Source organism: Bubalus kerabau, chromosome 15 (genome assembly GCF_029407905.1).
Source record: "Bubalus kerabau isolate K-KA32 ecotype Philippines breed swamp buffalo chromosome 15, PCC_UOA_SB_1v2, whole genome shotgun sequence".
Taxonomy (NCBI): domain Eukaryota; kingdom Metazoa; phylum Chordata; class Mammalia; order Artiodactyla; family Bovidae; genus Bubalus; species Bubalus kerabau.
In genome coordinates, this window is record NC_073638.1 from 57,831,529 (window position 1) to 57,843,992 (window position 12,464).

General features: G+C 35.1%; 2 protein-coding genes across 2 annotated transcripts in view; one reads left to right on the top strand and one right to left on the bottom strand.

The window, feature by feature from the left end:
- ANO3 (anoctamin 3) overlaps positions 1–12,464 on the top strand; it is a 452,166-nt gene that overhangs the window by 367,736 nt on the left and 71,966 nt on the right.
- Positions 84–12,396, bottom strand: MUC15 (mucin 15, cell surface associated). Its single transcript, XM_055549167.1, has 4 exons — positions 12,214–12,396; positions 5,718–6,436; positions 3,634–3,783; positions 84–1,371 (listed from the first exon to the last, which is right to left on the bottom strand). The coding sequence occupies exons 2-4, from the start codon at positions 6,397–6,399 to the stop codon at positions 1,211–1,213; spliced, it is 993 nt and encodes a 330-aa protein (XP_055405142.1). The 5' UTR covers positions 6,400–6,436; positions 12,214–12,396; the 3' UTR covers positions 84–1,210.

The window sequence follows — 12,464 nt, forward strand, 5'->3', positions numbered from 1 at the left end:
CTGTTGTGTGTTTCTGCACACCCACACACACAAACACACATACCATGTGTCAATTCAACAATAAAATCTTTTTTCCTATGCCTTCTTGATACATTCACAGCTTCTTCGGGAATTTAACTCTTGATCTAATCTTCTAATCCCTAAAGCCTCAACCTTCCTATACTGTAGAGCATATTTTTCCCACCGAAAGCAGCCAGTAATTAAAAACAAACTGAAGCATACTTGTGAAAGTGATGATCAGAAAATGTTTTGTTTGCTTAAGGCTTCCAGTAATCTATTTTTTTTAACCTTACATTTTATGCACTTAGAGATACAGAATCTACTCCGTATAGGATTGAGCAATAATGTCTAATACTAAATAAATCCTGTTCCTATCTAGCATCTTAAAACTGTAAAAATTATGTTTAGGTATATGTATTGGCTGACTTTTTCATGAAGTTTCTCATTGAATTTTTAAAGAACCCAATTAATTGAGACCTAAAGTAAATTACAGATTGGAATTTCCCATGATTTGAAAAGAAGTGATTACTTTCCTGGGTAGGGTCAACTTTCCGATGATGGTCTGTTGAATGCAAAGTTATCATCAACTTGGCAACTTGAGAACTTTACTATGGACCTGCTGATATAGAAAAATAAAATGTACTAGAATACAAATCTTTCACTCCCATTGCCTTAATTTCCCAGGAACACAAACTCTGTGCCATACTCTTTCTAGTTTTAAGTCAAAATTTAAAAAAAAAAAAAAAATCACCCTTCCAATTTTCCTTCAGGAAAATACATTAAGACTACAAAGGGAGCAATGAAGAGTTAATCCATTGACTTTTGTCTACCCCCTCACCCAAAAAGTAAAAATGTAATTTGGGGTTCCTATTTTCATTGAAGGATTTTTTAATTAATCAGGCAGGGCAATCATGGTGAAGTCTTTTAGTTTTACCTGATTCCATAGATATTTCCTACTAAGAAAAAAATAGGCCAAAATACTAATGAAGGTTTCTCAATGGATGAATCAGCATAGCCAAAACTGGTAAGAAAGGAAACCTTTTGGATGATTTATCCTCTGTTTATGTTTTTGCTAGTAGCCTCATGCTTTTACAGTTCTCCTTGACACAGGCCACATGACAGTGGTCTTGCTTCAGTGTTTGGCAGATGGATTTGAAAAAGCCAGGATGTAGATGAACACTTGCCATCTGCTGCCTTTTCCCCCTAAGTTTTACACTGAGGTACGAAGTGGAGGTATGTCATCCATAGGAATGCCGTCGTGTACATTTTCTCCACCTGCTGAAGTAGATGAATCATTTGCAGTTGGGTTGTAATAACTAGAGTTCCCAAAACTCACATCATAAGGTTCCGGTGCATTATCTAATCGCAGAACTAAAAAAGCAACAAAAAAATTGTTTTATAGTGACAGTCTGGAATGCATACTCCCGCATCTGCTAGACCATAGGAATTGTTCTGGATGAGCAAATAGTTACATTTTTATGTGATATTTTCAGATACTGGTTTTGAATTTAAATAAGTAGTTATTTATCAAGCCACATTGTTCTTTCTAAAACTAAGAACAGTTTAACTTCCAAAATTTCACTGCTGGTGGTCCAAACATAAAGGAACTACGGGAGAGATCACAACAGAAGTCTAGCAATATTTGGTATAAGGAAGTATTAACATGTCTCATTGACTTTTGAATCTTGTGAATTCAGAACCATGTCAACAAGTTCAGAATTTTTTTTTTTAATTTGGTCATGTTATGCATTTGTGGGATCCTAGTTCCTGACCAGGGCTAGAACTTGGGCCCACAGTGATGAAAGCATACAGTCCTAACCACCAGGGAATTCCCAACATGTTCAGAATTTTTACTTCTGGTGTTAAGTGATTTTTAAAAAGTGAGAGCTTTACTTTTAAAATCAGTGCCATTATTTTATCAAATGTCTTAATATCTTTATGGGTGAGCAATGGAGAGGAAAAAAATTGTAAAATCTTGTTTGCTTCTGATAGATCCAGGTTATTGTACACTTAAGGTTTTCTAACTAATAACATGGTTAGTTTTTTTTTTTCTTTCCACAAACAACTAATTATTATTTCCTTAATGATCTTGAATTTATTTTTATAGAAAACTTGGAATGTTCTAGGCTTCTGAATACTAAAACAGTGACTCTTTACTAGCTATATTAGTCATCTAATTATTCAGCTAGGTAGTCTCAGATCCAACCTAGTCCTTAAGCCTTCTGTTTACAAACTGGGCTCCCAGGAGCCTTATGGATTTGAAAGGGGTGACACAAAGTTACCTTAAAAAAGTAAAACTGTTGTGATTGAATTATTCCATTATGCCTCAATCACAACATCTTAGACTCTGTAAAGTTGACAGACTGACCTTTTACATGTGATAACATTTAAAGAAAATATTATGAAGTTAAAAAAAAAAAAGTTTGGAAGCCCCAAAAGTTTGAAATCCTATCCTTCAATTTGGAAAAGTGCTACTTTTTATTTTCTATGGATTGCTGGAAATCCATAAACAAATTTGAAAAGGCCAGGATGTAGATGAACAGAGTTCAGTTAAATTTACAACTAATGGGTTTGCTTTTGAAAATCAGCAATATGTCAGTAATGATCCAAACTTATAAAAAATCAACAAGATTTTATCAATAGGACTCAACAGAGGCATTTAACTATATTTTGATGGTAGCAAGAGTCTATTGTGTAAGCCAAAAACCCGATTTTTTTTTTGTCCTGAAATATTTTTTTTTAAAAGATGAGTCAAGCTTTTGAAGTGATTTCATTTCTGTTCTAGTTAATACTGATCAAACTCCGTAGTTTATTCTTAGCAGACTCATTTCTCATCCATAGATGTGGGTGCTTTTTTTTCCATCACGTGATTGGGAAATTTCTGAATTAAGGTATATGTGACTTTATGTACCCAAATATACAGCTCTTCAGAAATTCTTTTTTAGAGCTTCATCAAGATAATTAATAGAGAGCTATTGTATATGTGTAAACTTTGTTGTATATGTGTAAACTTTGGAAGAGCATCCAATTAGAATAAATCATTGTTCAAAATCCTGCTACTAAGAGATCCAACAACGATGGAGAATGGCTCTAGTTTTTTGCTTACAAACTGGCAATTTTGTTCTTATTATCATACCATTGTCTTTTCATTGGCTTCTCTGATGGTTCACATGGTAAAGAAACTGTCTGCCATGCAGGAGACCTGGATTCGATCCTTCCAGGGGGTTAGGAAGATACCCTGGAGGAGGAAATGGCAGCCTATTCCAGTATTCTTGCCACACTCTTCCTGGACAGAGGAGTGAGTGGTGGGCTACATACAGTCTATAAGACTGCAAAGAGTCAGACACGACTGAGTGACTAACACTATTTATAATGCTATGTTTTAGGTTCTGGGATTACTTAAAACCAATTGTGATGTGATAAGCAACAGTTCCAAATGGTTTTAAAACTTCACCGACAGGCCCATAGTTATTTTGGTTATGTTCTTTGAGAAAGAGAGTAGGTCAGAAAAAATCTTTAGTTCGTTTCTGTCATGTGACTCTCTAAATCCCATCTAGATAGTGCAGTGAACATTAGCATCTTCACTTAGTTAAAACCAGTGTGTACAGGTGGAGTTCTGAAAGTTGTTTTTACCTGGTTCATTTCTGTCGTCATAAAGTCGCCGATGGGAAAATGAATCTGTTTTCCTTTTTCCACATAAAAGGTAGCCAACAAGACTAAGCAATGAAGCACCCAGAATAGCACCTAAAATGGCCCCAAACACCACTCCTGTATTTCTGTTCTCTAGAGGACAAAGAAAAAATAATTTACACATAGGAAGTAGAAAACAGTTATTCAAAGAATAGAAATACATGTGGATTTTATATAAGCAAAGTTTAACACATTTTTTTTAAGATAATGGGTATGTATATATTGTGTGTGTGTGTGTGTGTGTGTGTGTGTGTTATAAAGTACTGAGTTTTGGGGATGTATCCGAAATATATACATCCTGATAAAACTGTACTTCAAAATTTGAATTATGCTGAAACATTCCTAAGCCTTAGTTTTGTAACTGTCTCATTACGTATTAACACCAATAGTACTGAAATGCCATGTGCATTCTCCATTAAGATCTAACTTCTGTGTTGAATTCTATATTGTTTTTAATCAACTCTGAATCACTGATGAACTTTAATGATGAGATAGGCTTTGAGTTTGTTTCTATTCAAAAGTAAAAAGCAAATGGGAGTAAGTAGGTGATAGAAATGAATTCACCCCAATGAAAAGGCATTATGAGAAAAATAAATATATTCTGATATAGAATATTTTCAAATACAGGAAATATACCAAACAAAACAGGATGTTTGCTGTGCTTTGTACATTTCAAACAAATGTGTAGGTCTGCGTTTCAAGGAATCCAGAATTTCATTCTATCATGCCCTTTAACAAGCACCTTATTTGAAGGCTGTCATCAATAAATCACATAATATTCCCTGAATTCATGCTTAGTGCAATTTATTTTCAGCTTTAAAAAATAATTTCTCAAGAAGCTTATTAATTAGGTAGGCAAGGGTTCTTATAGGGTCTCTAATTCTATATCAGACTGCATTTATACACCAAAAAACATGTTGAAATTTATTGACAACAGCAGCACATTTTTTTACTAAGCTGAAAGTGAGACAAAGTTAACTAAATTTTCTTTTGATTAAAAAACAATGGTAGGATTAAGTACTCAATATTCTCTCTCTCTCTCTCTCTATATATATATATATATAGTGTTAGAAAGGCAAAACAGAGCATATTTTTTTATGTATAAATGGAAGGATGTCTTAAAATTATGAAAATATGTGTACACATAATATGTTGGTTGCAATGCTATAGTAATCTTGGATTTCAAATTTTAAAACTTTTCTTGTACACTAACAACAGCTCTCAAATAGGAATTTGCATATATAATTTGTTGTTTATATCACTAACATCTATAGATAGGTTGTATGGAAATCAATTAGTTCACGGAGGGAAAAAAGGGAGTATTTTTTTTTTAATTCAGGAAACAAAACCATGGTTATATAATGAATCTTCATTATATATTAGAAATATTTTCTGCTTTATGTTTTAAAACTTGACTAATTCCCAAATGAAAACAGAAATGTCCCCATAACACAATTTTCTTGTGATACTCACAACTAAATTTTATTTTTATGGTGTTCAGTAGGTACCAAACTAAAAATCAAGAAGGGTATCCTGTTGAATTTACTTTTTTAAAATATCAGTGTTCTAGTCTCCTGTGACTGCTGTATGGTTTCAGATAATTTCCAAGTTTATTCATTTCATTCTCTTTTCAAAACCCACATACATATATTTTTAAACTTCAGTTGCATTGTATTCCTAAAAGTCTGGGAAATTTCATATAGTCTTTCTGAGATGCAGTAAAATTGTTACTGTGTCTTAAAACTGTACCATTACATCAGTTTCGGTTTCTTTTCATCTTAACCTATTTCTTATTTTGGTCCACTGTTTCATCACATTCCCATTCAGTAATGACTAGTGTCTATTGACTTAAGTCCCAAAACCCCTTCACTCTTCACTATGAATATCATGGCTGCTGTTGCCAAATGAGAACCACGTGCACTATCGCAGCCTCCTTTTTCTTCTAGAGTGGTGCATTCCTCAGGTGTAATAACTTATTTGGATATTCAATTTCACACAAAAGGAAAATTAAATCCATTTATATTTACCTTCTTGGGGGTCTGACGTATTTGGAAAGATTTTTGAATTATTGGTGAATTTCAGGGTGGGATGTAAAGTTGTTTCTTGATAGACAGTAAACCCCTCCACACTCTCTCTGGTTGTGGTAGGCCATCCGTCTGTTACCATGGGGGTCACAGATGTGGTGTTTGGTCCTGAAGGGAGGTTGCTAACTGTAATGGAACTGTTGTCAGGCGCTTCCATGGTATCATTGATGGAAGACAGGGTAAAGTTTTCTGAAGATACAGAAACTGTGATATTGGGAGGGGCTGAAGCTGGCAGAAGACTGTTATCTGCTATGGATGAGTTCCAAGGCAGTTTAGAAACAAAGCTGTGGATTGAGGGAGATCTTGGGGAAAGTGTAGGCATGAGGCTTGGACTCCTGGAAGAGTTGTCTGTTGACAGATTACTGTAGAAACCTGTTTCATGTGTTTTATTTGATGGATCCTCAAAAGGGAAATTACTTGCTTTGGGGCTGGAGGTTTCTCTATTTTCTTTATCTGAGGTTAAATTTGCTTTACTTTCTAAAGGGACAGATTGATTTTCCCCTGTTTTTAAGTCTTCTGCAGTGCTTTCTGTTGTGTTTGTTTTCTGACCTTCTTCCCCATGGCTTCCAAACAGTAGTAAACTAGACAAAATTGAAATCAACAGAATTTTGGCTGAAGTCAACATTGTAATCTTCTTTGGTATTAGTGTTAATATGGAGAATCTGAAAGAAAATAATAACCATTTGATTTATTAAATGAAGTATTGAGGTTTTTCTTTAATGGATCTACATTTCTAAAGTGACTTTAAAAAATATAGAGACATAGTACTCAGATAATAGTATCATAACCTTTATTCCAAAAGTTTGTTTTCTTTGGATTTTATTAAAACAAGAGTCACTAAGTTCTGTTTGACTGAATTCTATTTTCTATATAATATTTCTTTCTTTCTTCCTCTAGGGAAATGCCATATAGAAACTTTTTCAAGCTAGGCATTGCCATTTTATTATTTCCAAGATGATTTAGCTTGGGACAAGTTGAAGTACACACACACACACACACACACAGTGTATATGGATGGCTAAGTAATTTTTTTTTAATACTGTAAATATAGGGCATGTAGAGCTTGCTGATTTCTTTAACCTATTTAAGGAAACATGTTTCTTATAAAGATGTAATTTGGAGTGTTTATTATAAAAATTATGTTATCGATTATACACTAAACATACCACTTTAAAGTGAGTCAGTCAGGAACTCCACTTGAAAGCATTTTATTAGTTCTTAATTTGAGTTACTTGAATTTGAGGTTAACATCCCTTTTTTTTAACATTATGTTTACTTCATGTAGCCCCTTTTCCTAGTAATCCCAAGTTACAGAAAGTCAGAAAAACTCTTAGAATTGGAGATTCTTTCATTGTATTCTCCTATTGTATACGTGAAGAATCTGATTGGGAGTATGTGTGGAAAAAGGTACCTAACTAGATCGTGGCAGAGCTGGAGTTGGAAACCATGGCTCTGACCTCCAATCCAGGCACATCACATTGCCTCTTAAATGTGGAAGCTCCACAATTCATAGGTAGGAGGATATGGGGGAGAGGTTTTGAATTTACATTTATATTGCAAATCTGGCTTCTTTATGAAAAACATATTAAAAAGAATCATCATGTGAAGCAGCTGTTTTATCAAATCATAATAATCATACTAATTTCATAGTGTTCTGCAGACTAAATGAAAAGATTTAAGTAGAAGTACTTTAAACCATATCTGGTCCAAAGTAAGCAGTTAGTTAATTTCCATTTCTTATTATTAAAATATAACATTATTTCCATAAGTGTCTTACAGTTTGTAATATCAACTCATTAGATCCTCACAATGACCTCTTGAGACAAAAAGAGTAGCTCACATTATCCTCATTTGCAGATGAAGAAACTGAGGGTCAGAGTGTCCAGTAATGAAAGCTAGTAAATGAAAAAAGCAGCAGTGAAAGTCAAGTTTGCTGACTCCAACCTAATTAGGTGTTTAAATTTTAAGTATTTTTAATTTAAAAATAATTCTTAAAAAAAAGTTAGACTATATTTATATTTGTGATTATTTTGTTTATTTATATTTCAGTCACTTTCTGTGATATCAAGAAAATTCATTTAGATCTTAAAAATTTTTAACATAATTGGAAAACATTATTAGTATGCACTTATTACATGAGATGGTTTGCATGTTTTCTCATTTAATTCTTAACAAAAACAATCAAACAATAAGGAAGAGAGTGTTAATCCTACTTTACAGATAGTTAAATGGGAATAAAAAAATGTAAATAATGTATTCAAAACACATAGCTAGTAGTTGAAAGATAGGGTTAAGATTCAGACCTTGGCATCAAAATCTCATAATCACTCATCTATATAATAGAAGCTACAAAGGAATATAGATTTGGTATCAACTGGTTTTTAGAACTTTTCCCACAAGTGTTTACTTGGCACAGATTATAATAATAATAAAATAATCCAAATTTCATTTTAACCAGAACTGTTGATAACCTCATCTTTTTAATCACTGGTAAAGTAGTGACTTCTACCTAACTGTGCTGTGCTTAGTCACTCGGTCATGTCCAACGTTTTACAACCCCATGGACCATAGCCTGCCAGGCTCCTCTGTCCATGAAATTCTCCAGGCAAGAATACTGGAGTGGGCTGCCCTGCCCTCCTCCAGGGGTCTTCCCAACCCAGGTCTCCTGCATTGCAGGTAGATTCTTTACCGTCTGAGCCACCTTCTTTGTTTAGTACCTCTTAAACATACTAAAGTACACCTTTACCCTAATTTAGAAATTCCCAGCAGTGGTCTCCATGGTTTCTAAATAAACACGTTTACCTTGTAATTTACAGATTAACATTAACAAAATAGGAATGATTATCCCTAGGACCTGAAGTTCACCAACATTTAATTAAAATATTGCTTCACCTAGCACATTTAAAATGCAATCAATTTAGTTTAAAAATACTCAAATGAACCTTTTCAGAAATATCTCTTTCCTGTTAACTCTGTCAAGTTCATAGTAAACTTTATAGCCTCTTTCACTGTCTCCTGACATGGATCTGATTCATTTTGCATTGTATTTGGTCACCTGTCTGGTTAGGCAGTTTGATTTGCCTTCCCTAAACCTAGGCTTTCTGATTATTTTGTCTTCCCAAAGAAGCGGTCACCAGAGGGGACCAAAAAACAAACCTTGGCCGTTCATCTAATTTTCTCATAATGTCACATAAGGATTGTTGCTAAGTGCTTTTACTCCCTTCCCGTTATGAGAATCCACTCAAGAGTCAACAAAGTGAGTTTTGTTGTTCCTGTTTCACTTTGCCTGTAACATGGAACCACCAAGGGGATCACTCTACCTTTTACCCAGCTTTCGATTATAACTTGAAAACCTCAGGTATCAACACCCTTAATGGGCCAAGCAGTCTGTTATGCCTATAATTTATTTCCAGGGAAACAGGAGAAAGTAAAGAGTGGGATAAGACAGTACATTGTGAATGCCATTTGTAATTTATTCAAAAATTAATACACTTGTGGGTAAGGCTTTTGTGAGTATTGATTTGTTCTGTTGTCCCAGAATGGTAACTGGGGACAACTTTGCTTCTGCCCTCTGGCTTCTGAGAGAACCAGGTTGCACCTCCTACTTAGGTCCGCTCATCTTAAAGGGACAGAAGCAGCCAGGAACTGAAGCCATCAGCTTTTCAGAACACTGGCACTGGATTTTTGCTGGGGCAAGGACTAAGCAATTTTGGTTAAGTGTGACCCCATTTTCCCCTGGAGTAGGAAACGGCAACCTACTCCAATATTCTTTTCTGAAAAATTCCATGGAAAGAGAAGCTTGGTGGTCTACAATCCACGAGGTCGTAAAGAGTCAGATATGACTGAGCACAGACCCCATTCTGAATGGAACAAGGCATATTACAGACAGGGAAGATTAATGTTAGTGGTACAGAAACTCCAGAGGACAATAAAAGAAATCTATATTCTTTACAATTTTCTTTCAGCCTCCTTTCTTCTCTAGTTATATTTTTATTTTTATTATTTTTTTAAATTTTATTTTATTTTTAAACTTTACATAATTGTATTAGTTTTGCCAAATATCAAAATGAATCCGACTCTGTTGTCTATTTGCTGTGTAAAGTTATGCTGGATAATGGATTGCGTGCTCCTGTGTTCCAAGTTCATCAGTCAACCAGTTGCACAGTGAAGCAGGGAGAATGCGGGGATGAAAGAAAGTGAATTTGGAGAGAGAGAGAAAAAAACAAAACAGGAGAACCAGATAGCATCATTTCTTCTGCTCTTTGCCCCATCTTGCCCTGAGGTTGAAATTCCTAAGAGGAATTTTCAGGATGTAGCCTGCTGCTGCTGCTAAGTCGCTTCAGTTGTGTCCGACACTGTGCAACCCCATAGACGGCAGCCCACCAGGCTCCCCCATCCCTGGGATTGTAGCCTAGGAACAGAGATAAGCTCATTATGAACCTGAAAACCTTCCAAGATTAGAATTATTATAAAGGGAATAGAGACAGAGAGAGAGAGGAGGATCCATCCAATTTGTGATACGTTAAACAAAGATTCTAAGTCTTTCTGAATATATTGAAATGTTTGTATTGCTTCTAAGGCTTAATAACTTTTAAAATATACTTTCAGATAGTGTGAGTTTCACTTTTTTTTTTTTAATAATTCCTCTATCCAAAGAAAATGAACGCTATTTTCTCTTGTCTTTGGTGTTGGCACTAAAAAGTGGTTTCACATTACTGCTTTTGTATAGAGGGTTTCAGGAGGTGGTGATAAGGGAAGAAAAAAAGAAAACTTGTGGCTGTTAAGGGAAGCAAATCCACATTCACTGTTCATAAAATTGTTGCCCCTTAATTTTGTAAAGTTATTATTCTGTTCAGCCCTCCTGTTGTAACTGAGTCATACCTATTTTGCACTGAGCTTTAAAAATAAGGAGGTATCCTGGTTTGTGTCAAGTAATCAAGCCATGCAAGGGAAAAGGAATAACCATGCTAGTTATTCTAAACTAAACCAAAATCAGAAATTTTAAAGAAAACCATTGCTTTAAGGTGCACTGAGAAGATGTATAAAAGCAGGTTTCTACATGTAGTGAAACAACTAAAAAGTATATTCTGTGCTGCTTCTCTCTCAGTTGTTTGTGATCATTCTTATTGTAGATCTCAGGCTACCAATTAAGACAGATGAGTTGTGCTTGTCTTAGTCATAAGAAACAGCCTGGCATGTAGCTGGTATCCCAGGCAGAGCTCACATTTTACTCAGAGTGGACTTTCCAGTCTTGCATTGTATTTTGCTGTCCCTCACTGAAAAAGCCACAGTAAATGAAGACGTAGGGAATTATGCTTCCAGAGATGCCTCTTTTATGAGAGGGTTTTAAGGGAGAGAAGACTTAACTAGCCAGAAGGTAGGATTCTATTGAGAACCCATATCATTCACTTTATTTGATTTTAAAAGGAAGAAACAAACAAAAAGGAAAACATGACTTTCCTTCAGGAACTAATACATTTCAAGAGTTTGAGAACATTATTCTAATTATAAGACAGAGGAATGTATAAGCCCAGAAGAATAGATAGAATGTCATACTCCCTGCTAACTCGGGCATTTTCAGTCATAAACTTCAATAGTGAAATAATTAGGTGGAAGAGTGTTAAGTTTAGAAAGATTGTGTCTCCAAAAGAAATATTCTGGACCCAAATTCCCGGGTTTTCAGCCTTCTATTGTTTCACTGTTTGTAGAAACAGTCTCTATGGGTTGGTTAGAAGACAGTGGTAAGCAGTATATCGACCTCTCTTTAATAAAAGAATCCTTACACAGCCACAAACTGAAAATAATTATAAGAAACTTAATGCCTGTCTTTGATCCATGGGAGGTCTTTTGCAGCAACCGGCTTAGCCTTTTAGATTTCCATTGAGTGCTCTACAGGTACACATACCATGTTAAGTAAAATATATACACATCATTTTGCCAATTTTTAATTAAGAAGATCTTTGGTAAAGATATAAAGCTTAATAATTCCTTGCATTAGATTGTTTTCAAAAAACTGTTGTGTTCTAACCTTTCAGCAAGAACCATTGAGCCAAATGCATAATTTAAATCTAAATACTCAGTTTATATTCTCACAGCCACTTCTGCTTTAAACATTTTGAAGCTTTTTACTAAGATCTGACTTAAGGAAATTCGGCCTTGCAATCATGCACATTTGAAGCAAGTTTTTTCTTTAACTCTTTAGCTGGTTTCATCATCTAGAGAATTTGGCAATAATTCTTAAAGTTAACTCACTTAGCACGAGTGCTCATTTGGAAGGTAATTACTTGATGAAACAGCTACCTGTCTTCACAAAGGGTCTCTGTAGGTACTTGCCAGACTGTTCTGCCAAAGTTCAACTGACTTTGATTCTCTTTGGTAAATAAGAGAAAGAGAGAGAGGGATGAGACCAAGGATCTGATATAATCCAGCATGCACTTACCTTCAGGTCTAGGAGGTGTTTACAAACAGGAACTGAAGTATCACAGCTGTCCTGGCCACAATGAGTCTGCCATGCATTAGAGAAAGCAAATGGGTTAAGTGTACAGATGTCCCACTAAGCAGGAGGGTGCCAGAGAAATGAAGTTAGATGAGGCTAGCTGTATCTTGCTTGTGTAATAGAGCACCCAAGAACCTGACTGACCTGCTTCTCAGCTGTCAGCATGAAGCTATCACCTCATTCAGGCCTTTAAA